The 26098-nt window shown below is 63.2% G+C and overlaps 1 protein-coding gene across 3 annotated transcripts in view; it reads right to left on the reverse strand.

The window, feature by feature from the left end:
* The window catches only part of TRPM2 (transient receptor potential cation channel subfamily M member 2), a 41835-nt gene that overhangs the window by 1262 nt on the left and 14475 nt on the right, over positions 1 to 26098 (reverse strand). The window contains exons 10-31 of one of the 3 annotated variants that reach the window (XM_089780908.1): positions 24508 to 24629; positions 21818 to 22168; positions 20930 to 21067; positions 19846 to 19975; positions 17314 to 17459; positions 17015 to 17127; positions 15230 to 15443; positions 14669 to 14787; positions 13744 to 13876; positions 13416 to 13587; positions 12409 to 12589; positions 9823 to 10004; positions 9536 to 9668; positions 8887 to 8974; positions 8458 to 8545; positions 7862 to 8013; positions 7180 to 7256; positions 6948 to 7049; positions 5699 to 5785; positions 5245 to 5350; positions 4301 to 4402; positions 303 to 419 (exon numbers count right to left, since the gene is read on the reverse strand). In XM_089780908.1, the coding sequence (XP_089637034.1) occupies positions 303 to 419; positions 4301 to 4402; positions 5245 to 5350; positions 5699 to 5785; positions 6948 to 7049; positions 7180 to 7256; positions 7862 to 8013; positions 8458 to 8545; positions 8887 to 8974; positions 9536 to 9668; positions 9823 to 10004; positions 12409 to 12589; positions 13416 to 13587; positions 13744 to 13876; positions 14669 to 14787; positions 15230 to 15443; positions 17015 to 17127; positions 17314 to 17459; positions 19846 to 19975; positions 20930 to 21067; positions 21818 to 22168; positions 24508 to 24629 (3053 nt within the window). Of the gene's footprint in view, positions 1 to 302; positions 420 to 4300; positions 4403 to 5244; positions 5351 to 5698; positions 5786 to 6947; positions 7050 to 7179; positions 7257 to 7861; positions 8014 to 8457; positions 8546 to 8886; positions 8975 to 9535; positions 9669 to 9822; positions 10005 to 12408; positions 12590 to 13415; positions 13588 to 13743; positions 13877 to 14668; positions 14788 to 15229; positions 15444 to 17014; positions 17128 to 17313; positions 17460 to 19845; positions 19976 to 20929; positions 21068 to 21817; positions 22169 to 24507; positions 24630 to 26098 lie in introns of those variants that run through there. The other 2 variants (XR_016350381.1, XR_016350382.1) reach the window with 2 other exon arrangements.

Raw genomic sequence — 26098 nt, forward strand, 5'->3', positions numbered from 1 at the left:
CCCCCGACCCATCTCTCCCAGGCTGCTTCTCCACCCTGTCCAGGCTGGGACCCCTGGGCGTGAGACCACAAAGCAGCGGGCAGGGCTTCTGGGCACCGCGCCACCCTGCCGAGAACCAGGCCAGCCCCGGGCTCTGCGCTCCAGCCCAGCCCCGCCGGTGTCGGCACGAGGCTCTTCCGCGCGGGTCCTGCCTGCCCTGGGCGTGGCTGTTCCGCAGGGGCCGAGGGCTCGGGGGGGCGGTGGGGAGGCTCAGGGGGACAAGGGGCACGGGGGGGGGAGGGCTGGGGGCACGTGGCCTTTACCAAGTTCAGCCGCTTCAGCTGCGGGTCGTTCTTGTCGTCGAAGTGCAGGCTGACGGCCACCGTCTCCACCCAGGCGTTGTCCGTGTTCCTGGGGTCGTCCATGTAGCCTCTGTGCACCTGAGGGCGGAAGGGTCCTCTGGGGTCTGGGTGTGTTAGCAGGAGGCTGGGGGCATGGCCAGGGCCGGATTAAGGGCGCGGCTAGCCGGGCAGCTGCCCAGGGCGCTAACCTATGGCAGGCGCCTGCTTGAAGTGGTAAGGGGCGCCGTGCGCCCGGGGGCGGGGCTGCACATGCGCCACACGCCTGCTGCCCGGGGCGCAGGTATGGCTCGATCCAGCACTGGGTGTGGCAATGAGGGTCCGGGGGGGCCGTGGCGCCCCCCCTTTTATCCAGCTGTCAGGGCGAGCGGGCGGGGGAGGGTGGAGAGAAGTGAGCACGCGGCAGGGGCGTGGGGGGAGTTCCGGTGTAGGGTAAACTGAGGCAGTCCAGGATATTTTGCTAAAACCGACAACTCAGATCCAAATTATTAGGCCAGCCTGGGCAGCGCACAGACAGCAGTCACCGTGACCCTGGTTCCCCTGGCAACTACACTCCAAAGGGGCCTCGCTCTGATGAGGCCTGGCTGGTACCAGCCAGGCTGCGCGGGTCTCTCGCTGTCTCCTGTGATTTCAGATTAATGAGCTTGGATCCCAAGGACTGTGCCAACACAAGGATGGAGTCACCTCGCAGTAGACATCACAATTTCAGCTCTCAAGCTTACAGCAATATATCCATTCTGGGGACGTCCGGCCTGTTTCTGTGGGCTCATTTAGCTTGTTAGGAATAACTACCTGTATTAGTGATCACATTTCATTGGCAATGGGCAGAGATATGGGTAACTTTTGTAGTCATTGGCTTATGTGCATATCTCACATCCGCTGCTAGACCTATCAAATCACTGCTCCGTCCCTCTGCTACCTATAGCATCTAATGTATGTTTTGGTTAAGGTAGTGCTCACAGACTCATAGGCTGTGTCTACACTGGCCCCTTCTTCGGAATAGCCATGCTAATTTAGAACTTTGCAATAGGGAAATGTGCGGGGGATTTAAATATCCCCCGCGGGATTTAAATAAACATGGCCGCCGCTTTTTTTCCGGCTTGGGGAAAAGCCGGAAAAGAGCGTCCAGACTGGCGCGATCCTCCGGAATAAAGCCCTTTTCCAGAGGATGTCTTATTCCTACTTTCAAGTAGGTGACACTGGCGCCAGTCTGGACGCTCTTTTCCGGCTTTTCCCCAAGCCGGAAAAAAAGCGGCGGCCATGTTTATTTAAATCCCGCGGGGGATATTTAAATCCCCCGCGCATTTCCCTGTTCCAAAGTTCTAAATTAGCATGGCTATTCCGAAGAAGGGGCCAGTGTAGATGTAGCCATAGACTTTAAGGTCAGAAGGGACCATTATGATCATCTAGTCTGACCCCCTGCACAGTGCAGGCCACAGAATCTCACCCACCCCTCCTAGAATAATCCTCTCATCTATGTCTCAGATATTGAAGCCTTCAAATACTTTGAAGACCCCAAGATGCAGAGAATCCTCCAGCTGTGATCTGTGCCCCATGCTACAGAGGAAGGCGAAAAACCTCCAGGGCCTCTGCCAATCTACCCTGGAGGAAAATTCCTTCCCGACCCCAAATATGGCCATCAGCTGAACCCTGAGCACATGGGCAAGACTCATCAGCCAGACACCCAGAAAGTTCTCTATAGTAACTCCTATCATCCCTCCATTGACCTATTTCCCACTAATAATGAATGGTCAATTAGTTACCAAGATCCTGTTATCTCATCAAACCATCCCCTTCATAAACCCATCGGCTACGTCTACACTGGCCCCTTTTCCGGAAGGGGCATGTTAATTTCAGCTATCGTAATAGGGAAATCCGCGGGGGATTTAAATATCCCCCGCGGCATTTAAATAAAAATGTCCGCCGCTTTTTTCCGGCTTTTAGAAAAGCCGGAAAAGAGCGTCTACACTGGCCCCGGTCCTCCGGAAAAAGCGCCCTTTTCTGGAGGATCTTATTCCTACTTCAAAGTTTATATGGCTATAAAACCTTTTACTATTGGTTTTAATTCCCTTTGCAAGGTCCAACTCTACCTGACTTTTAGCCTCTCTCACTTTATCCCTACATGCTCTAACCTCAATAAGGTAGCTTTCTTTACTGATCCCTCCCATCTTCCACTCCTTATATGCTTTCTGCATTTTCTTAATCACCTCTCTGAGAAGCTTGCTCATCCAGCTTGGTCTAACACACCTGCCTATAATTTTTTCCCCTTTTCTAGGGATACAGGCTTCTGACAGCTTCTGCAACTTTAACTTAAAATAATTCCAGGCCTCCTCCACTTTAAGATCCATAATTTCTCTAGTCCCAATCAACTTCCCTAACTAATTTCCTTAATTTACTAAAGTTAGCCCTTTTGAAATCAAAAACCCTAGTCTCAGATTTATTTTTGTTTATCCTTCCATTTAATTTAAACTGAATTAGCTCATGATCACTCGAGCCAAGGTTGTCTCCTACAACCATTTCATCTATGAGGTCCTCGCTACTCACCAAAACCAAATCTAAAATAGCATCCCCCCTTGTTGGTTCAGCAACACTTGATGAAGGAATTCATCAGCTATCACATCTAGGAAAATCTGAGCCCTATTATTATTACTAGCACTTGTTCTCCAGTCTATATCTGGAAAGTTGAAATCTCCCATGATTACACAGTTTCCATGAGTATTTACTTAATTAAAAACATTAAAGAGGTCTCTATCCATAGCCAAATTGGATCCTGCTGGTCTATAACACACCCCAAGCACTATCCCAGGGGAGGATCTGATAGTTTTCTTCCCCAATGTGATTTTTGCCCAAACGGACTCTGTCTTCTCCATTCCATCACTTTTTATTTCTTTACAATCTACCTCATCTTTGATATACAATGCGACTCCACCAGCTTTACCCTTATTTCTGTCTTTCCTAAACAGCACATACCCTTCAATACCTGTACTCCAGTCATGCCTAGTATTCCACCATGTTTCTGTTACTCCTATAATATCTGGTTTCACTTCCTGGACCAATAGCTCTAGTTCCTCCTTTTTGTTACCTAGGCTCCTCGCATTGGTGTACAAACATCTTCATTTTTGCTGTTTGGCCTCATTCACATTCTTTACCCAATTTGGCACAGACGTTATACCTCCAATATGACCTATGCTCACCAGGCTAACCCCCGATGGGTACTCCACCAGCTGTGTGAACCAGTAAATCCTCTGCTTGTTTTCACCTGCACCCAGTGGCTACGTCTACACTGGCATGATTTTACGAAAATGCTTTTAACTGAAAAGTTTTCTGTTAAAAGCATTTTTGGAAAAGCACGTCTAGATTGGCAGGATGCTTTTCCACAAAAGCACTTTTTGTGGAAAAGCGTCCGTGGCCAATATAGACACGGTTTTCCGCAAAAAAGCCCCGATCGCCATTTTCGCCATCGGGGCTTTTTTGTGGAAAACACTCCTGTGCTGTCTACACTGGCCCTTTTGCGCAAAAGTCTTTCGGAAAAAGACTTTTGCCCAAACAGGAGCAGCATAGTATTTCCGGAAAAGCACTGACAATCTTACATGAGATCGTCAGTGCTTTTCCAGAAATTCAAGCGGCCAGTGTAGACAGCTGGCAAGTTTTTCCGCAAAATCAGATGATTTTGCGGAAAAACTTGCCAGTCTAGACACAGCCCCCGTGTCCGGGATTATTCCCTACATCCGAGTGACACGGTGGGGGCTGTGGGAATGTCCCTCAGCCACATACAACATCCCAGCCCTGGGCTGCCCCAAGGGAGCTCTGCTTAGCCCCAGCAAGGTCCATGCCCTGGCTGTGCCTGGCGGGTGCAGGGCCTGGTCCTTCCCTCCATCCTCACTTCCCCGCTCCATGCCGCTGGGGGAGGGGGGCATGTGCGACATGTCCCGCTCCCCGGGCCCGGTGGCCACCCGTCTTACCTCAGTGCCGTGGGCCAGCAGGGTCTGGAACTGCGGCCACAGCTCCCTCCTCAGCACCCGCCTCAGCTTCCCCGGCAGCGACTCGCCTGGCTCCAGGCACCCCTGCACAGAGCCTGGCGTCACCCACAGCAGCCTGGCCACCGCGCCCAGGGAGGGCCCCCAGCCCTGGAAAGGGCTCGACCCCCCCACCCTGCCCCAGCCTCTCCCTGACCTAACGCGCTGGGCGAGCTGGGTCGACATCACTTCGCTTCCCCCGCCGCTGCCTGTGAGTGTAGGGAACCGGACCCTGCTGCAGGCGCCAGCCCCCCGCTATTTCCCCGGGCCACCCAGGGGCTTGGCTGCTGGCTGGTCCCTCACCCCTCCTGCTCACAGCGTTTAGGGGGGATGTGCCCACTCATGTCCGCACTGCACGTCGCCCCTCCGCAAGCAGGAGTCCCCTACTATGCCGTGGCCCAGACTGAGGGATATTCAGGGAAGCCTGGGCACTGCGTGAGGGGACACAGAAATGTCGGGTACATGGAGACAGGGTGTTGCACAGAGCTCAATTCACCTCTGGAACTCACTGCCACAGGAGATTCCAAGGCAAGGGTTCAACTAGGGTTGGACTCTCCTAAGAACTGGCTGTGACCCGAGCAAGGAGGCCAGTGGTGAGGCCTATTGATCGCCCGCTGGGCCGAGGCAATGCCACTCGGAGTATCACATAGCTCCACAAGGTGCCATGGCCCAATGGAGAACGGGGGCTGTTCTGGCAGGATTATGCGGCCCCCAGGCCTGGGGCGTAAGAGGCACTGACTCCTGGCTGGGGGCAGATTCGAACTCCCTCCTGCAGGGTCCCATGGGCCCGTCTGTTTCACGTTTCGGCAGCATGTTGCCGGTAACACCTCTCTGCCTTGAACGAGCTGCCGACGCTCCCTGAGCCCGTCCCCCGGCCTCTGACCACTCACCCCTGGCAGAGCCCAGAGATCCGACGAGGGAAACTTGACCACCAAGACTTCCAGCGTTTTCTTTAGGCTTTTCCTATAAATGGAGCCATCCATATTCCTTCTCCAGCTACAAAAGAGAAAGGCGTCACGCTGCCCTCGGCGCAAAAGATGGACTTTGCTTAAGGCCCCGGGCTTTCCCACAGGAGATCACATGCTCCCAGCCTTCCCAGGCTGTCCCCACCGTTTGCAGGGTCACAGAGGAAAGGGCGGCCCCTGTGTCTGACCACGGGCCCCACGGACGCGGCTCCCCCTTGCTCTGCCCCACACGGCCTTGGGCTACTGGAGGGGGACTGAAGACCGGGAATCGGTTCAGCAGACAGGAAGTAGCGTCCCTGGCTCCCCCAGTAGGGGGCGTGGCTGTCGTCCAGCAGCTGCCCCCTGCTGGTAGAGCCGTGCCCCGCCTGGCTGCACTCACCGGGTGACGACAGGGTGCAGCGCGTGGTTCGGCCCAAAGCAGCGCAGGTGCCCTCGGCCTCGTAAGCCCGTCCGGCCCATGGGGTTCCTAGCACAGAGCGCCAGTGGTTACCAGCGTGGGGAACTCAACGGCCAGCCTCATGCAGGGCTGGGGGCTGCCGCACCCACTGGAAGCTGCAGGCTGGCCACAGTCCCGGCCCGCTGGCGCTTTTGGGAGCTCTGGGGGCTCCCAGAGCCGAGGCGGGGTAATTGCAGCAGGAACGGCAGCGCCAGGCCGGCAAAGGTCCAAGCCCAGGAGGGATTGGGGGGAATGTGGCCACCAGAGAACGGGCCAGGCCTCTTGCTTCCTGGTCACCCTCATCTGGTTCCCAGGAGCCACCGGCAGCCACTCCGGGGGGCCAAGTGCCTGGCGTTGGGTGGGTTTGGGGCGAGCGGCGCTATGGTCCGTGGGACCGGCCATCCTCGTGCACATGGCCCGGCCCCGGAGAGACGTTGGCAGGGCCACCGTGGGACCCGCTCTGACACGTTCCGGACCCTGCCCTTCCCCCTTGCCAGCGAGGGGCAGGGGCCTGCTGAGCCCGCTCCCCGAACGTGGGCCCCCAAACACGGCACGGCCCTGCCGCTCCCCCAATGCAGCAACGTCCCCAGGCGGCTGGCGAGCCACCCACCGGAGGGAGAGCCCGTGGCGGAGCCCCAGCCAGCCTCGCCTGCATCGACAGCGCCAGGCCAGCTGGGCAGAGCGTGGAGGGTCCGAGGGAGCCAGCGCCTGCCGCATCCCCGTCTCGCGCTGTGCCCGGGGCTCTCAGACCCGCCCCCTCACCGAGCTCTGGTGGGTACCTGCCAACGCCAACCCGGGGCGCCCAGAGCCCGGCTGGCCAAGGAGGGTGCACGGGGCACCACGCACCCCAGGAAAGGGGGGGCCGTTTCCCGCAGACACACCGTCCCGGGGAGGAGCTCTGAACCCCCCTCTGCCCTCACACCGCTGGGTGGGTGGAAAAGTGTGCGTGTGGGGGGGGGGGTCAGGCAGGGCTGCTGCTGCGTCTCCGGCTGTGTCAGGAGCCCCAAGCCCGGGGGGCGGCGGGGTGGGGATCCCCCGATCTCTCTTGCGCTTGCTCAGCCCTGCTCAGGCCGGATGGAGACTAGGACCACAGCACAACCGGGATCTCGGGGCAGGGCCAGGCCTGGGTAACGCAGCCAGTGCCCGGGCAGCCGAGCCAGCCGGTGTGAGGGGCCCCGCCCGGCGCACTCACAGCGGCAGCTGGTTCTGGACGGCGTAGGGGCCGTGGAAGCTCTGCCGGTCGATCAGCCCGTCCACGGCATTGTAGTCGATGTTGGAAAGCGCCTCCAGGGAGCTGGGAGAGAGAGCAGACCCCCCTGAGCACGCAGGGCGCCGGGCACAGGCAGGGACCGCGGGGAGGGGAGCACGGGGCTGGGGGGGAGCCAAGGGCTGAGGCAACGGGGAGGGGCCCAGGCCCCACTCACTCTCCGAGGGGGTCGCACGCTGCTGCCTCCGTCCCGTGGGCCGTGTAGAAGGGGGGGTCGTAGATCTGGAACTCCACCTGCAGGGCACACGCACGGCCTCACTCCCCACCCGCCGCCGGGCACGGCCTCCGCCCCCCGCCCCCCGCCCCCGGCAGCCCGGAGCGAGCCCCGGCGGGGTGCACAGACCGGCCGCCTGCAGGGCCCAGCCCCGGGGGAGCAGGCGCAGGGGACCGACGCGAGGCTGGGCCCTCGGGGGAGAGGTTTCAGCGAGGGCCGGCTCCCGGCGCCGGAACCGCGGGATCGCTGCCACCCGCCCCCCTGCCCCTCCCACCCGCGCCAGAGCCCCGAGAGTCAGCCTCCCCGGGGCAGCCCTGGCGCAGCAGCGCTAAGGCCCTGCCAGCCCACCGCCCTCCGGGGAATGGCCCCAAAGCCGCCCTTTCTCCACAAGGGGGGCGCGTCCGACTCCCTGCTGGAGGGACCCTCCCCTGTTCCAGCTGGAAGCCCCCTCCGAGCACACAGAGGAGCTGGGGTGACAGCAGCAGGGTTCCTGCTTGGGGGTCCCTGAGCCCCGGCTCGGAAACCCTCCAGGCTAAACCTGCCGCTGACATCCTGGCCTAGGCGCACCGAGTGAGCTCTACCCACTAGGCCTGCCTGCCCCCAGGCACCGGCCCTCTCCTCCTACCTCCCAGGGCACCTTCTCGTCCGGCACCGGGAAGCGGCGGGCGGAGGAGCTGGGATAGAGGAGGTTGCGGGCGCTCACGTGGTACCGGGCCGGCTTCCCCTCGGGCTTCTCCTGCGAGCCCAGCTCCTTCGGCTCCCGGGCTGGGCTGGGGACTAGGAGACAAACACGAGGAGCCAGGCCCCCCGAGCACACAGAGGAGCTGGGCTGACAGCAGCAGGGTTCCTGCTTGGGGGTCACTGCTGGGGCCCGCAGGCCTGGAGAGGGGCCCCAGCCCGGGAGGGACCTATGGGGCAGGTGGGGGAGGGACCATGGCCAATATGGTGCCAGGGGGATGGGGCAGAGGAGCCGCCCGTGCGGCACAGCGGCCTGGTGCACGCTCAGCCCGCGCTGGGTCCGGGGAAGCTGGAGGCAGCGTCCCGGCCCAGGCACCGCGCCCCCGCCGGTCCACTGGGAACAACCCTTCCTCCCCAGCCAGGGACACCCAGAGGCCTGTGCGCCTGCCTCCAGCGGGCCCCGGGCCCCGTCCGGCCCTCGGCTGGCGGGAACCCGGCGCAGCGAGGGGAGAATGGGGCCCCAGCCGCCGGCACCGCTCTTACCCACGGTGGGCGCATCCTCCTCGGAGCCGAGCCCGCTCCCCCGCAGGGCGCGCACGATCCAGGCCAGCGTCCGGGTGGCCTGGGACAGCTGTGCAGAGCAGCACAGACCCTCAGGGAGCAGCCCGGCTCGGGCGCGGGGGGCGGGGAAGGGGAGCCCGGCGCCAGCAGGGGCCCCCCCCACCTTCCCGGGCGAAGGGGTGGCGGAGCCGGGGCGCGGGGTGGGAGGGGCTGGCTGTCCCCACAGGAGCTCGGACGAGAGGTTTTGGCTCCCCGGCCTCTGGCCCACTCCACCCTGCTCCCCTCCCCAGATCCTGACTGAGCCGCTGCCCGGGCCCCAGCCAGTCCCCCCTCCCAAGCCACAGCACCCGACGCAGCCCCCAGGCTCCCCCACACGCCGCAGGAGCCCCCCGGGCGCGCCCTCCGCTTCACCTGCTCCTCCAGGCCAGCCAACCGCTGCTCCACCAGCCCCGTCCGCTCCCCCCGGTCCAAATCCAGCAGCTCCGCCACCGCCTCCACCCTGCGAGCGGCCAGAGGGGAGAGGGCCCGTGGGGAGCGAGGCACGGAGCCGGCCTGGCTAGCCCCAGCGCTGCCCACCGACGGCCCGCGCCTCGCCCTGCCTGCCAGCTCCCCCGCCGGGCTGAGCCCCCGGCTTTCCCGGAAGGGGCCCCGAAGCGAGGCAGGCTCTGCCCCCAGGCGCGTGCCCGTTGTGGCGCGTGTTCGGACAGGGCCAGGGCTTGGGCACCCCGCAGTGCCTGGCTGGGCAAACGGCCCGGCCGGCCGGCCCCACGGGCTCTCTGGGACGACGGGGGGACGTGCTGGGTCCGGGTGAGCTGCTGCTCCAACCGAGCCGCCTGGTGGGATGCGGCTGATCCAGATCCCGGGGGGGCTTGGGAGAAGATGGGGAACCGGCAGGCGAGCCAGGCCGGGGCTCCCACTGCAAGGGGCCGGTCTGGCTCGGGGAGGTCCTGAGGGACCAACCTTTGCTGTGTTTATTACTAGCCCTGGCCTGCAGGGCGGGACCCCTGGCACTGCCCCCCCCCTGGTCCTTACCAGAGGAACCGGGGCCAGAGGCCAGTACCTGTGAGCAACGTCTCGGACCTTCTGCTCCAGGCTGTGCTTCTCCTGGCGCTGCCGGTGCTGCAGGTAGCCCTCCTTCATGCACAGCTCCCAGGACAGCAGGGCCGCCTCCTCGTTCTTCTCCAGCTTCTCCTCTGCCGGGAGAGGGACGCGCCGGGCATGGGCGGAGAGACCCCCCGTCTCTGGGGCCCGGCCCTGCCCCTCCCGCCCGGGGGCCGAGGCCCTGCGGCTCCCCCAGGCCGGCCTGGGGAGCGTCACTGCCCCCCGCAGATGCCGGGAGGCGCTTACTGAGCTGCTGGTGCCGCGTGGCCGGGCGCCGGAGCAGGACCCGCCTGACCACGAGCTGCAGGTGGCTGAGGAGGATGAAGGGCGGGGGGGCGGCGGGCCGGCCGTGGTACTCCTCAATCAGGTGGTGCCGCTGGAACTTCCAGATCTGGTCGGTGTGCTCCTGCACCTGCTGGAAGGTGTAGCTGGGGAGGGCAGGGGGCGAGGGCTGAGCGAGGGCGCCAGCAGGCACAGCCCCGGGCGAGACATCCCCGCAGCAGCCAGCCGGCTCGCCAGGCCCCGGCTAGGGCAGCGCACCGGTGTCTGAGCCAGCTGCCCGGGAGCTAGCCTGCCTGCCAGCTGAGCAGCAGGGCCCCCCAGACCAGCTCCCTGGGACCCCCCAAACCACAGCCCCGGCAGGTGGGGGCACCCAGAGCCCCCCTGGGTACGTCTACACTACAGCGCTAGTTCGAACTAACGCATCTAGAACTAAAAACTAGTTCGAACTAGCGTTTTGCTAGTTCGAACTAGTAAGTCCACATTGAGTGGACTCTGAACAGGGCTTAAGGATGGCCGGAAGCAGTGCCGGCAGGGCATAAAAGGAGGACTTAGAGCATGGAGATGCTGTCTCAGGCTAGCCGAGGGCTGCGCTTAAAGGGTCCCGACCCCCACCCCGGACACACAGTTCTAAGGGGTGCCCCGCTTGCAAAGAAGTTCTGGCTTGGAGTGCCCTGAGTGCCCACACTGGGCACATCACACCACTCGGCCATCAGCCCGGCTGCACTTGCCGCAGGCTGCCATCTGGGGAGAGGGAGTAATTGGGGGCTGCAGGAGAGCTTCCACCCCCAGAAGCCCACAGAGCCAGCCCAGTCCTCCCCATCGGGGGCTCGTACCCCATTCCTCCCTCACCTCCTTCCACTTACCCTTCCCTAGCCCCCCTTCTTATTGATGTACAAAATAAAGATAACGTTTCTTCCAACATTGACTCTGTCTTTATTGAAAAAAACTGGGGGAGACTGGGAAAAGGAGGTGGGAGAGGGGAAGAGAAAGGCTGGGAGAGGGGAGGGCAACTAACATGATCAGGGGTTGGGAACAGGTCCCAGATGAAGAAAGGCTACAGAGACTGGGACTGTTCAGCTTAGAAAAGAGGAGACGGAGGGGGGACAGGATAGAGGTCTCTAAAAGCAGGGGTTGGGTGGAGAGGGTGCATTCAGAAAAGTTCTTCCTGAGTTCCCATAAAGAAGGACTAGAGGACACCAAAGGAAAGGAATGGGTAGCAGGCTTGAAACTAGTAAGAGAAAGTTGTTCTTCTTCAGAAAGCAAATAGTTAACCTGTGGAACTCCTTGCTGCAGGAGGCTGTGAAGGCTAGAACTAGAACAGAGTTTAAAGGGAAGTGAGATAAAGTGATGGAGGTTGGGTCCATGGAGTCCTATTAGCCAGGGGGTAGGAGTGGTGTCCCTGCCCAAAGTTTGTGGAAGGCTGGAGAGGGATGGCACGAGACAAATGGCTTGGTCATTGTCTTCGGTCCATCCCCTCCAGGGTCCCTAGGGTTGGCCGCTGTTGGCAGACAGGCTACTGGGCTAGATGGACCTTTGGTCTGACCCAGGACGGCCATTGTAAGCTCAGGGCTCAGTGTCGGGGGTCTCAGTGGACCCCCTTGATTTTCATGCACACCTGGTCCTGGGTGGCCAGGCTGGCAGCTCTCCTGCCCTAGACGGCCACTTTCCTGTGCCTAGTGCGGAGATCGTGGACGAGGTCCACGATGTCCGCACTAGCCCAGGAAGGTGCCCGCCTCTTGCGGTCCAGGGCAAGCTCCCGGGAGCCGCCAGCCTGGTCCCGGCAAGAGGGGGTGGGCTGGGGGGCATCGGGTGGGTGGCTCTGTGCCGTGCCAGGTGCAGGGTCTGCTAGCTGGGTGCTGGCAGGCTTGCACCTGGCACGGGCACCGTAGCCAGCCCGTGCCCCTTTAGGGGTCCGGGGCCGGGAGGGGGGCATAGAGTTTCCCTGGTGTTGGCCAGAGCCACCAGGGAAAGCTGGGGAGGGCTAGCCTCCCACTAGTTCGAATTAAGGGGCCACACCCCTTAATTCGAACTAGCTAGTTCGAACTAGCCGTTAGTCCTCGTAAAATGAGGTTTACCTAGTTCGAACTAAGCGCTCCGCTAGTTCGATTCAAATTCGAACAGCGGAGCGCTAGTGTAGCACCTATTAAAGTTAGTTCGAACTAACGTCCGTTAGTTCGAACAACTTTGTAGTGTAGACATACCCCCAGTCCATCCCGGGCACGTCAGAGCAGCTGGGAACCCCCCAGCTCCAGCACCAGGCAGCCCCTGGTTACACCAGCATCCTGCCCCCCCAGCCCGGTCCCCCTGCCCACAGCTCCAGCACCGGGCAGCCAGCCCCCAGTTACACTAGCATCCTGCCCCCCAGCCCGGTCCCCCTGCCCCACAGCTCCAGCACCGGGCAGCCAGCCCCCAGTTACACCAGCATCCTGCCCCCCCAGCCCGGTCCCCTGCCCCACAGCTCCAGCACCGGGCAGCCCCCAGTTACACCAGCATCCTGCCCCCCCAGCCCGGTCCCCTCCCCCGGTGCGGGCGGGGCAGGGCCCGCCTCACTTGAACATGGCGATGAGGAGGTTGAGGAGCAGGATGTTGGTGAAGAGCAGGTAGAGGCAGAGCATGATGACTGTCAGCCACTCGGGGAAGGCGGGCTGCTTGTCCTGGCTGCTCTCCGGGCACTTGGGCTTGTAGGGGTCGCTGCCGTTGGGGCTGCACTGCTCCAGGTTGAAGTTCACCCCTGCGAGAGGAGAGAGCCGAGCGCTGCTGCGGCGCCGTTACGTGCCGCTGTCGGCCGGCTCCGCGTGGACGCAGCCGCTCAGCCCCTCTGCCTGCAGGCCGGAGGCCTTCCCCCGGGACCCCCGATCCTGCGCTACGTTCGCCTCTATGTGGGGAGCCCCGGCCCCCAGCCTCCGAACGGCACCCCCCCCCGCGTCAGGCTCGCCCTCGTTTAACCCGCGTCCCCGCGTTGGTTCTGCCATCTGGCTGGGCGAGGGTTAATCCCTCAGAGCGCCTCGCGGGCAGGAGTATTGCCACGGAAACCAGAGATGCTCATGTGACCGGGGATTACTGAATGGCGCCCCCCCTCCTCGCGCCGAGCAGGACCGCAGGGTACCGGGGTTATGGGTGTGATGCTCCACCGGCGCCAGTGAGCCTAGCCCCACTGACACCCACGGGGGCCTGGCCTGCGGACGCGGCTGGGGTTGCCTTGCATCGGGCAGGCGTCCAGGAGAGGATGCCTGGCCCGCTGTGCTTCACGTCTGCACCATCCTCCACACGGCGAGAGATCCAGGAAGGGGCCCCGGCCTTCAGTGGCCCTGGTCTGAGCCAGGGCGCGTGCGGTAAAGCAGGAAGGCGAGTGGCAAACCAGGCCTTGCACCCCTCCCGAGTCTCTGCTCCGTCCTTGCTCGCTCTGCCTCTCATGTGGCGTTTCGGTTGCATCCTTTCACCCCGGGAGCTGAGCTGTGTGGCGGCGCCAGACCAGCCAGCAGCGTGAGCCCAGCGCGGGGCTGTGTCCGTGCCGTAACCCGCAACCTCACACCCGCGAGAAACGCTGGACGCCGTACCGTCAATGTAGGTAGGGATCTGCCCAAAAATGGTCAGGTAGGAGTGGTAGACGACGCCCCGGAAGAGCCAGTCCACCCGCTCCTCGTTATGGATCAGGATGGCTTGCTTGGCTACGCCGAAGGACACAACCCAGACGGCCAAGAGGAAGAGGAAGAAGAAGACGTCCTTCATCTGCAAAGCCCCGGGACAGAGGAGCAGTGAAAAGGTTCCACTCCTCCTCGGTTATTGCCTCTCCCAGAAGGCACACACGCACGGATCCTGTTCCTGGATCTGTACGCCGGCCCCACGGGGGACACGCCGACTGCTGGGGGAGCCCGTCGCTCTTACCATTCTCTTCACTATGATGATCTTGGGCCCCAGCGTTTTACTGACTGTGAAAATGTGCATCAGCCGCAAGCAGAAAATAATGAACGCCAGCGACAGTACGATCCGCCCTGGATACAAAGTGGATGGGATCCATCTGACGCAGACAGGGGAAAGCAGACACACCCAGGTATCTTAGCCCATCTTACTGCTCTTTTTAAACATAGAAACATTCACAACCTGCTTTCCTGGGGAACAAATGAATCTACCCCTCGAGGCCTGCCTGAGCGAGGGAGGCCGCACAAAACCCGACCCACGGAATGACAAAGAACAGAACTGCTCACGACAGTCCATGTTTCGATGGAAAGTTTCATCCACATTTGGAATGTAGAGATTACACGCAAAAAAATCCAAACACCATTTTTTTTTTGGCAAATTCCTCTCTGGTTTTCCAGCAAAGAGGAGACTACGGGGAGAGAGGACAGAGGTCTATAAAATCATAACTGGTGTGGAGATAGTGAATAAGGAAAAGTTATGGACTTATTCCCACAATATAAGAATGAGGGGTGACCCAATGAAATTAATAGGCAGCAGATTTCAAACAAACAAAAGGAAGTTTTTCTTCACTCAGCGCACAGTCAACCTGTGGAACTCCTTGCCACAGGATGTGGTGAAGACTAGGACTTTAAACAGGGTTCAAAAAAAGAGCTAGATATATTCATGGAGGTTGGATCCATCAATGGCTATTGGCCAGGATGGGTAGGAATGGTGTCCCCAGCCTCTGTTTGTCTGGAGGTGCGTGACAGGGGAGGTATCACGTGAGGACTCCCTGTTGTGTCCCCTCCCGCTGGGGCACCTGGCGTTGGCCACTGTGAGCAGACAGGATACTGGGCCGTTCTTACGTTCTAAGAGCCGTTTGAGCCCGTCCCTCCGCATCCCTCGGACTCACCGGCAGACCAGCCCGGCTATAAAGATCAAGATGGCGCACACGTCCAGCTTGTTCCAGAAATCACTGAAGTACAAGGAAGCCATTTTCAGCAGCCCGAGGCCATCGGGGTCATAGAACAGCTGCAGGGAAAAGAGGGGCTCGGGGTTATGCCAATAAACGGCGGTTTAGGCCAGTCCACCAAACATGAAGGTGGGTGGCTCCATCCAGGCGTGGCAGGTAGGGTTGCCAGATACTCTCTGGGGCAGAGGGAGAGCTATTTTTTTACCGGACAGGGGCAACCCTGCTGGCTGGGGGGGATTCCCTGGTGCGTGATGGCCAGGCCGAGACAGGCCCTGGGGCTGTGAAGCCCAAGTGCAGGGCACAGGAGAGCGGGTGGGGGAGTGCGGCGTCACCGCTTCGCCGGCGTAGGCAGTGGCGTGGGTGTGGGCTGACAGGCAGCAGGGCCAAACCCGCAACGGCTGCGGCCTGTCGGTGCCGCCAGCCGCCACCGCTGGCTGGAAGATACACCCCACCGAGCCTGCCTTACACCACCGCCGCCCCCCCCAGCGGAGCCCCCCGTACCTGGCGGGTCTCCTCACACACCAGGGAGAAGAGCCAGAAGTAAATGACGTACTCCCGCCAGGACGGCGTGGCCTGGAAGTCGGTCATCAGGACGTAGGCGAAGAGCCAGAGGAAGCTGAAGTAGGAGAGGATGTTCAGGTGGAAGATGACCACGGGGGCCGTGAAGAAGGCCCGGGTGCGGGCCAGGCAGCTCATGGGCCGCAGCCTCTTCTCCCTGCGCGGGGGAAGGAAGCAGGAAGGAGCAGGCGACTGAGGGGAGACGGGTGCAGCCGGGCAGGGCCCGCGGGCGACACGCTGGGCAGACGGCACGGCGAGGGAACCCTGCCACCCGCCCAGGTTTGACTGGCTGGGGCTGCTCTCACCAGACCGGGGCCTTTACCCACCCAGCGCGCTGCCCGGGGAAGCGTGTGGCTGGCGAAGGACAGAGCCCGGCTCTGGGTGAGTGTCTTAGCTGCCCTGGGGCTTGCTGGCACCCACAGGCCTGTGCTGGCCGCGTCCGAGGACCCTGGCTGCAGGACAGGGATGCTGCAGCGCTCAGAGCAACGCGGCCCGGGCCAATTCTCCCAGGGTGGGTGGCTGTAACCCAGCCAGGCCGCCGGGGGGGGGGGCGCGGCCGTTCAGATTGGGGTGGGGGCAGCTTTCCCCAGGATCCCAAAGGCTCCTCCGGCACCTGAGAGCTCTAGTGTTCTGGCCGGTAATTGAGTAGTGAGCCGGCGGGAGCCCTGCATCTCTTCCCGTGGACACAACTCAGCTCTAACGCGATCGCGTTCTGACATCCCGTGGCAAGCCACTTCCGGGACCCGGTGAGGTCTAACCATTGGATGTGTCCACTTGGTTCCTAACTCAATGGGGAGAGAGCCCCCGTCGGATCTCCCGGGCTCCAGCGCAGCTCTGGGAGGGGAGCGGGGCAGATACACCCGGGTCCAGGGTAAGAACATCAGAACGGCCACACTGGGTCAGACCAAAGGCCCAGCCAGTGTCCTGTCCTGCCAATGCCAGGTGCCCCGGGGGAATGCACAGAACAGGCAATCTCAGAAGCTACGTCTACACTACAAGCCTCTTCTGTGAGAAGAAATGCAAATGGAGTGCTCATTTGCATATGTCGTGCTCTCATTTGCATTTCCTCCTCGGCTCCCTTTTGCGCAAGAGCCATTCTTCCTCAAAAAGTATCGGATCTCTGCCCCCAGGGAATAATAGCTAGTGCGGGACCTATTCCCTGTGAATGTCTCAAGTTCTTTATTGAATCCTGTTATGGTCTTGGTCCTCAACGCATCCTGTGGCAAGGAGTTCCACAGGTTGATTGTGAGGAAATATTTTCATTCGTTTCACATTTGCTGCCTATTACTTTCATTGAGTGATTCCTGGTTCTTGCGTTGTTGGAAGGAATAAAAAACACTTTCATGCAACTTTTCCACACCAGTCATGACTTCATAGACCTCTGTCATCTCTCCCCCTTAATCATCTCTTTTCCAGACTGAACAGTCCCAGGCTTGTCAATCCCTCCTCAGATGGAATGGACTGGGGTCATGGCTCCTAATCAGATACTTTGCCACTGCCCGGTGTTGGGGGCGCTCGGGTGGCTGAGCCCATGGAGTGGGGCTCAGAGCTCCGGCAGAGCAGGGCACAGAGGAGGGAAGGGGGGAGGGCAAGCCAGGGCAGCTCATGTCCCCCCAGGGCAGAGCTATTTACACCACAGGGGAGAGGCAGAGGCTGAGGGAAGCAAAGATTCAGAAGGTACGTGCTGCAGGCCGGCTCCCGGCAGCCCCGCGCCAGCCCTGGCGGTACCTGAAGGTGAGGAAGCCGGTGCAGACGAGGGGGAAGAACGCCACGCACAGGATCACCCTCCAGAGCCCGTTGTCCACACACAGCTTCCCCCACCACACTCTGGTCAGAAAGGCCTGAGCGTGGGAGAGGCAGGGAGGGAGTCAGGCTCCGACGGAGCTGTGTGGGGAACGGGCACAGGGCGCCCCCGGCCTGACAGGGCTAAGCCTGAGCAGCCGCACGGGCCCCCTGTGCCCAGCAGCGGGCCCCTCCTCGAAGCAGTCTGGGCCCCACTCCTGCCTCCGCCCAGCCCGGAAACGCACCTGGACGCCTCCGTGGGACACAAAGTGCATGTTCTTGGCCTCCAGCGCCAGCTGCAAGCAGGTGCTCTTGCCCCAGGCCTCGGAGACGCGGACCAGCAGCTTCTGGGCTCGCTCCTCGTCCTTGCGGTGACACTCCGTGAAGACGCCTGGCAGGGCGGAGAGCAGAGCCCCGCGTGGGCCGAGCCGGCGCCGAGAGACACAGGCGCGCTGGGGGATGGGGCCGGGGCAGCGCCATTCGGCCCTGACCCACGCTTCGGGTGCAGGGCCCTCTGGGGGCCGGGCCCGCCAGTGCCTGGCCCGCCGGCCTCCAAGCCTGAGGCCCAGCCGCTCTGCCGCACTGCGGCCTCCACTCCCCGGCACCACACGCTCCTGGCCGGGCTGAGACAACCGGCCTGAGCCCCACACGCGAGCCCAGCACCCCGCCCCGCGGCCCCCAGGCCAGCCCGCCCCCGCCCAAAACCAAGCGCCGGGCCTGGGGGAGCCGGCCTGGCCCATGGCACCCGGAGCAGGCGGAGGGGGACCAGGACGGACTCGGGATGCAGAGCAGAGCTCCAGCCAGGAGGGGCCCCCGAGCAGGCGGAGGGGAACCAGGACGGACTCGGGATGCAGAGCAGAGCTCCAGCCAGGAGGGGCCCCTGGAGCAGGCAGAGGGGGACCAGGACGGACTCGGGATGCAGAGCAGAGCTCCAGCCAGGAGGGGCCCCCGAGCAGGCGGAGAGGGACCAGGACGGACTCGGGATGCAGAGCAGAGCTCCAGCCAGGAGGGGCCCCTGGAGCAGGCGGAGAGGGACCAGGACGGACTCGGGATGCAGAGCAGAGCTCCAGCCAGGAGGGGCCCCTGGAGCAGGCAGAGGGGAACCAGGACGGACTCGGGATGCAGAGCAGAGCTCCAGCCAGGAGGGGCCCCTGGAGCAGGCGGAGGGGAACCAGGACGGACTCGGGATGCAGAGCAGAGCTCCAGCCAGGAGGGGCCCCTGGAGCAGGCGGAGGGGAACCAGGACGGACTCGGGATGCAGAGCAGAGCTCCAGCCAGGAGGGGCCCCTGGAGCAGGCGGAGGGGAACCAGGACGGACTCGGGATGCAGAGCAGAGCTCCAGCCAGGAGGGGCCCCTGGAGCAGGCGGAGGGGAACCAGGACGGACTCGGGATGCAGAGCAGAGCTCCAGCCAGGAGGGGCCCCTGGAGCAGGCAGAGGGGAACCAGGACGGACTCGGGATGCAGAGCAGAGCTCCAGCCAGGAGGGGCCCCTGGAGCAGGCGGAGGGGAACCAGGACAGTCTCGGGATGCAGAGCAGAGCTCCAGCCAGGAGGGGCCCCTGGAGCAGGCGGAGAGGGACCAGGACGGTCTCGGGATGCAGAGCAGAGCTCCAGCCAGGAGGGGCCCCTGGAGCAGGCAGAGGGGAACCAGGACGGACTCGGGATGCAGAGCAGAGCTCCAGCCAGGAGGGGCCCCTGGAGCAGGCGGAGGGGAACCAGGACGGACTCGGGATGCAGAGCAGAGCTCCAGCCAGGAGGGGCCCCTGGAGCAGGCGGAGGGGAACCAGGACGGACTCGGGATGCAGAGCAGAGCTCCAGCCAGGAGGGGCCCCTGGAGCAGGCGGAGGGGAACCAGGACGGACTCGGGATGCAGAGCAGAGCTCCAGCCAGGAGGGGCCCCTGGAGCAGGCGGCGGGGGACCAGGACGGACTCGGGATGCAGAGCAGAGCTCCAGCCAGGAGGGGCCCCTGGAGCAGGCGGAGGGGAACCAGGACGGACTCGGGATGCAGAGCAGAGCTCCAGCCAGGAGGGGCCCCCGAGCAGGCGGATGCCGCGGGTGAGGTGCAGGAGCAGAGACTGGCCCTGGCATGGGCGGCAGTGCCAAGGCATGGGAAGGCTGTGGCCCCGACCCCAGAGCCCTTCCTGCTTCCTGGGCTATGCTGGGGGGCGGCTCTTCTCTCCTGGCCAGTGCCCCAGGCTGGGACTGAGCTTGGGACTAGTGGGGCTGGCCTGCCCTCCGTGGCTGGGGGAGGCGGCTCTGTGGGTGGGAGAGGTGGTCCTGTGGCTGGGGGAGGCGGCTCCGTGGCTGGGGGAGGCGGCTCCGTGGCTGGGGGAGGCGGCGCTATGGCTGGGGGAGGCAGCTCCGTGGCTGGGGGAGGCAGCTCCGTGGCTGGGGGAGGCGGCTCCGTGGCTGGGGACGGTGCACCATCCATCCATTCACCAGGCACTCTGGGGGCCATGCCTCCTTTCACCTTCAGTGCTCTGGGCCTGGAAGGGTGGGGGCTGCACCCTCGCTACCCTCCTAGTGCTCTGGGGCTGGGAGACTGGGCCTGGCCTCCGGCGGGATGGGCGGGGTGTTGGGGAGAAGGGCTGGGCCAGGGCTAGCCTCCCCAAACTGGAGGGGGCTCACAGGTCACCCCTGGACCCTCGGCTCCATGGGTCCAGACACACGAGAGGTGGGCGCCTGAGCTAACGGGCCCCTCTCGGCCGCGGCTGCGGCTGGCTCAGCCCCCAGCGCGGAATGGGCCCGGCCCACGGTAACGCTGCCGGGCGCTCACCGATGGCTCGGTGCTCGTACTCCTCTGCCAGGCTCAGCATCTCCTCCGTGCTGTCCGTGTCGTCCTCCTCCTTGGACAGCTCCTTGAGGAGCTTGCTGCAGGCCAGGGCGGCGGCGATGCAGTCCTGGCTCTGGGGGGGCAGGGCGCCGGTTAGCCGGAGCAGGGAGAAGACCAAGCGCCATGGAGAGAGGCCGGTGGCGACGGCCACGGGGCTCCAGGCGCGGCAGCCCGTTCCAGCCCCGCCAGGCTGCAGTGTCCCCCAGGCCAGAGCCAGGCGCTGCCCGGGGCTTTGGGCCACAGCTGTGGCGGTTTGGGGGTCAAAGGCCTGCTGGGAAGGGGTCGCGCCGAGGCCTCCGGCTCTGGGCTGCTGCGGACGTGGGCAGTTCTCCAGCAGCACTGCCCCGGCGGGGAGAGCGGCCCTGTCCCCTCCTCGTGCTGCTCCGAGCCAGGGCTCGCCCCTCAGGGCCTCCCTGCTGCGGGGCCGCGAGCGGAGCCATGCGAGCGGGTCACCGCACGGGGAGATACGGGCCCGGTGCGCATGCCCCGCTGCCCTCCCTCCCTGCGTCCGCACTGACGCTGGCCCCGCTGGCGAGCGTGGAGCCTGCAGACCCCAGTGCCCCAGCTGCTGCCTGCGCTCTGCTCCCCTTCGGGGCAGGCGGGGCCCGGGGACTGGGCTGGAATCGGGCTGGGCCCAGGGCACGCCTGGCCTGGCCACACTCAGGCTGGGGAGCCGTAAGCGCCCCGTGCCAGACGGTTCGGGGCCCCCCGTCCCACCAGGGTCCGGCAGCTGCCTGGTCCCCGGAGGCAGTGTGACTCGGGGGCCTCTGGCGAAGGTGCAGCTGGCGCCGGGGACGGGCTCCGAGCCGGGGGGAAGGCCGGCCCCATGCCGAGCTGGAGGCAGGGCCCCAGCTGCTGCCTTCCTGGACAGACCGGCCCCGTCTCCTCCGGGGCGGGGAGGCAAGGTGGGCTGGACCAGGAACGTGGGCTGGCTGGAGCTGGGAGTCCATGGGCGGGGGAAGGGGGCACCCTTGAAGGGCCAGGACCCAGCCCTGCTGTTACCAGCGCCCGGGAAGGGCCCTCGTACCTGGGCCCAGATGATTTCCGCCAGCTCCTTGCGACTCTGCACCACAGCCCAGATGAGGAGGTCCCTGACTGGGTCCATGGTGAAGGCGACGCGGCCGGCCGAGCGCTTGTGGAAGGAGCGGAGACTCACCCCCTGCACCTGGGGAGGGCGGCAGAGGTTGGCGCAGCGAACCGGAGCCCCGGGCAGGGGGCAGGAAGGCTGCAGGCCGTGGCGCCAGGAGGGGACCAGCGACAGGGCTGCTCCATGTTTCCCCTGCCGCTGCCAGGCCTGTGTACTGGTCCTGGGAGCCCCTAGAGCACCCCCAGTGCCTGGAGCCAGGCATGCCCAGGTTCTCCCTGCCCCGAAGGCCCAGGGAGAGCAGTGCCACGTGGGTGGGGACGCGACTGCCCCAGAAGGGCGCGTCACGACGGCCTGCTGACCCGTCCGGCTGGCAGGCGATTTCGGGGGGACCCAGAGGCACCCACCTGAGCTGAGCAGGGGCTGAGCTCATCGGGGACTTTACCCCCGTGCTCTCTAGCTGGAGAGGATGCTGGATGAAACAAACCCAAGGGCTTGTCTGGGGGGAGTTTAGGCATGTGGAGCTACACTGATGCGGCCAGCTGCTGGGCTCCAGCTGGCCCCAGGGTAGTTACAGCGGCCAGTCCGGTCATGGATTGGAGAGCCCGGTTGTGCCAGTGCAGCATGGGGCTCAGCCCTGCTCCACTTCGACCAGTGCACCGTCTGTGGGGTGGGATGTCCCATCTGCTGGCCAGTGCGGGGGCCGCACGCTGCCCTCCCTCCCTACGTCCGCATTGACGCTGCCCGGGCCCACTCCCGACCTCCCCAGCAGGCGTCCTCTCCCGGCGAGCCCACGGCTGCCCCCTCCCCGCCCCACGGGGCGCCCCGTACGTTCAGCTTGATGTGCGGGACGGCGAGGGAGAGCCGGTGCCGCTCGGCGTGCTTGGGCTTCGGGTACAGCGGCTGTGTGGCGTCGCCCAGCAGCTCCCGCAGCACCTGCGAGACGTGGTGCAGCTGGACCTGGGGCACCTGGGTGCAGGCCGCGTGCTCCTTCTCCTCCAGCAGCACCTTCTGCAGCTTGCCGTGGAAGAGGCTGGCGGGCGCCAGGTTCTCGTAGAGGTAGAGCAGGGTGGCCCAGGTGCCGAACTCCTTCAGGCGCACGCCCTGCTCCAGGAAGAGCTTCACGAAGTCCGGCTTGTTCCCGATCAGGGCGGCGGCCATGACGGGGTGCAGGTCTGCGGGCTGGCAAGCCGGACAGCGCGGTCATGGCCCGGCCGATCCATCCCGGCAGCGGGCCAGGGCGCGGAGCAAGCAGCGGGGGGCGCTGGAGCAGGGGAAGCAGCCATAGGAGGGGGCGTGGACACACGGATACCAGCCGCACACAGCTCCGGCTCCACTCCCCGCAGGAAAGCGATGCAGCTGTTCCGCCCCTCGGGCACAGCTCCGCTCCTCCGCTGCCCATGGGCCACCTGCCGGCTGCTCCGACAGCAGCTAGGCAGCTCCATCATCCTCTTCCTTACCCAGAATCCCTGGGGTGGGCCTGACTGGCTCCCCCCAGCCTTCCTCCCCTCCCGCCAGGAGAGGAGCCCTTTCTGTCTCTCCCGGCCTGGGGCCCTGGCAGGACCCGCCAGCAGCGTGACCAGGCCCTGCTGCACCTGCTACATCTAGCCAGGTGTCCCCCATCCTCAGGGCCAGATTCGTGCTAAGCCACGCCCCTCCCTTATGCACATGCATGCGAGGGGTGGCAGACGGTGGCCCTTCGGGTGGGGCATGGGACCCTCTAGCTACAGGGGCCACTGGCGGCAGGACATTCTGCCTACCAGTGGCCGTGCGCCTGTCGCCAGGTTTGGCGCTCTGGAGCGCTGCTTCCCGGCTTTGGGTGCTTCGCGGCTGAGACGGGAGGCCCTGTAATTCCCACCTGGCACGTTTCCGTGGTCCCAAACTCATGCCATCCGCCAGCTCCGGTTTCCCGCGTGAGCGCGCGGGTCCTTGGCCACAGCCCAGCCCGTGGGGGCTGGCACGCACGCCCACAGCCGGCCGGGGATTTTCACTGTGAGGGGTTTCTCCCCAGGAAATGCCAAAGCATCAGCATCGGAATTGGTTGCAGAACCTGAGGGGGGTGTCTCAGGGCTGGGGGGATTTCTGGTCCAGCCCGGAGTGGAGAACGGGGCTCTCCCAGGGGGTGTAGGAGACCCAAATTAAAGTTCCTTCTCCGCCTAATTCCGAGCAGGGACTGGAACCTGGGTCTCCCCTATCCCTGCTACGGCACTTGGTCGCGCTGTCCCTCGTTTTATCGGGAACCAACGGCAAAGCTCTCGGGTTTCTTCCGCGCGGAAAGCAAACGCATTTCAAAGCCTCCGCGTTTCTGTGGAAGGGAATTCTGCGGTCCTGGCTGGCCCTGCTCCCTTCTCCTGGGGTCCCCCCGAGCAGCCGATGCCTTCCCACGCAATGTTTGCCTCCATGATGCAGGCACTGACCGTGGGTGCTCCGGGGCTGGAGCCCCCATTGGGAAAAGGGAAGGGACGGGGCAGGGTGGGGGGAACGGGTGGAATGGGGTGGGACCAGAGGGGGTCAAGCTGCCGCCCCCCCGGCTCAAGGGGAAGTTGGCGCCTACATGTGACCAGTGGAGTCAGGAAAATGAAAGGGAAGATGCGATTTGCCCACCTCTAGCTTCTGCCAAGCAGATCACACAAGGGGTGCGAGAGAGGAGCTGGCTTTGCTTCCCCCCACCCCCCGCTCTCTCCATAGGGACGCCGTGCCATCGCCGAGCCTGTCGGGGGGAGGAGGAGAAGCACCCCACGTTGGGCGCCAAGCTGACTGGCACGCGCTTAATCCCTGAGTGCGCCACTAGAGGGCAGCATCTGCCATGGGTGTCCGGGTGGCGGCCTGGCACAGCTAGGCAGAGTAGCGGCCACGCCCCGGCCGGTCGGCCGGTCACGTTTTCGGCCTGAGCGGGTCGCTACGGGATCTGTGGAGAAACAGGGCAGCACAAAGCCCTGGGGCTAGGCTCCCCGCCGGTCCTGCAGGCTCCCGGCTGCACGGTGCGACCAGGGCGACCGCGTCCAGAAACAGACGGTGGCCTGGGAGTGGGTGTCAATGGCCCCTGGGAACCTCCCGAGCTACAGAGGAGCCATATTGCCGACCCCAGCAAAGGGGGTGGGCTGGACCCAGGCTGGCGCTGCACTAGGGCTAGTCTCCGCTGCCCAGGGCAATAAGGAGCTAGGGAAAGCAAGGCCGTGGCAGATCTCCACTTTGCTCCCCCTCCATCCCCACCCCAGGTACTGGGCAGAGACCTGGGGGGCTTTTCCCCTCTCTCCGCACCCTGGGGCCGGGGTCACTCGCTGGTTTGAACAAGTGTCAGTGGCGGAGTCTTTCAGTCGAGGTTTGAGGACACCAGTGTCTCGGGCAGAAGTTCTGGGCCTGCTACAGAGCGGCTGGGACGGTTCTGTGGCCTGTGATGGGCAGGAGGTCCAACTACATGGCTGTGATGGCCCCTTCTGACCACAGGAGAGTATCTGAAAGCCAAGGGCGTCCCCTCCCCGCCTGCTGCTGCGGGATGGGCCCAGCCAAGCGCCTCTCACCTTCCATTCGTGGTCGTCGGTGAAGATTTCGCTCCGGGCAATGTCCACTCTGTTCCAGGCCACTGCCAGCTTCAGCTGCTGGTCCCAGTTCTCGTGGCCAAAGTGGTCCCGGCTGCGGGAGGCTGCAGCCCAAGGCACAAATCAGCAAGGGAGCTCTCCACGCCACGTGGCCCCCACCGCCCGCCGGAAAACGACATCCACAAGCGGCCTGCCCGTGGCACCCCCGTGAGCCCAGAGGACCGTGGGCCAAGGAGTCCAAAGAGCCCAGGGAGAAAGACACGGGAGAACACCCCGCACGGAACCTGTGTGAATGTATCGGCCCGTCTCATGCGGTAGCCCTCTGCCTCACGCAGCCGGCAGGCGTGGCATTCCAACCCACGGCTGGAACCAGCACCATGGCTTTGCTGCAAGACACGGGACTGGCTCGGGCTATGGCCGGTGACTACGTGCCAGGAGCTGCCGGCCTAAGAAACGCAGAGACCAAGTGGAAGAGTAGGATGGGAACTGGCCTCTTGGATCCCCACAGACACTGGAGCAAGGCAGAAGTAACCACGGACCATGAGCCAAGAAAGGAAGGGCAGGCTGACTCTGCCCTCACGTGGGATACATGGTGAGAGGGGGCGGCTGGTTCTTCTGCCCAGCAGAATAGCATGAACTAGAGTCAATTGTCTAATTAGGCTGGCGGGGTTATTCTAACAGCAATTCCCCTCACAAACAGGGCCACGTGCTCCTCTGGGCCTGAGTAAGGCAGGAAAATGGCTTCCACTCAGACAGTGCCAATGCAGCTCAAAGCACCCCCATTTTACCAGCGGACGGCTGTGGACTGGCTCTGGGGCGGATGCTCTTCGGTGATGCTCAGGGAAGTCGCTTGACAACCTGCCTGCTCCGTCCCGTTGTCCGGAGAAAGCCCGAGACAGGAGACCCTGTGTCAGAGGCCTGGAAGGAGGCCTGGGGGTTTGTCATAATCAGGTGTGCTGAGCAGCACCCGATGACTAAGGGGTTAACTCATGTACCTAGCCAAGGCGTCAGGCAGTCAGCCAATAACAATGCAGGTAGGAATTTCAAACTGGAAAAGAGGGGGGTTTCTCTCTCTCTTCTTTGTTTTAAGATCAGAGCAGTTTCTGCCAGGGATTGAGGGAGATGGGAGACGCTTCTCTCTCCAAGAATGGACTTCTTACAATGTGTAAGTAGGGAAAAGGTTAGATAGTCCGTCACGGTTTCTTGTTTTCCTTGTTTGGGGATTTGGAAATCATGGCTGAGCTGGCTAATTGTTTTTTGTTTCTCTTTGGTAACTAAGCATTATAGCCAGGGGTTTTCCCCGAGTATCTATATCAAATGGTGATTCTTTCCATCTGGCCAATTGACTATGCTTGCAACTATCGTTGGCTGTGTCTAGACTGGCAAGTTTTTCTGCAAAAGCAGCTGCTTTTGCGGAAAAACTTACCAGCTGTCTACACTGGCAGCTTGAATTTCCGCAAGAACACTGATTCCCTACTGTCTGAAATCAGTGCTTCTTGCGGAAATGCTTTGCTGCTCCCGTTCAGGCAAAAGCCCTCTTGCACAAATACTTTTGCGCAAGAGGGCCAGTGTA

Source organism: Pelodiscus sinensis, chromosome 10, assembly GCF_052426305.1.
Source record: "Pelodiscus sinensis isolate ZL-2025 chromosome 10, ASM5242630v1, whole genome shotgun sequence".
Classification (NCBI taxonomy): domain Eukaryota; kingdom Metazoa; phylum Chordata; order Testudines; family Trionychidae; genus Pelodiscus; species Pelodiscus sinensis.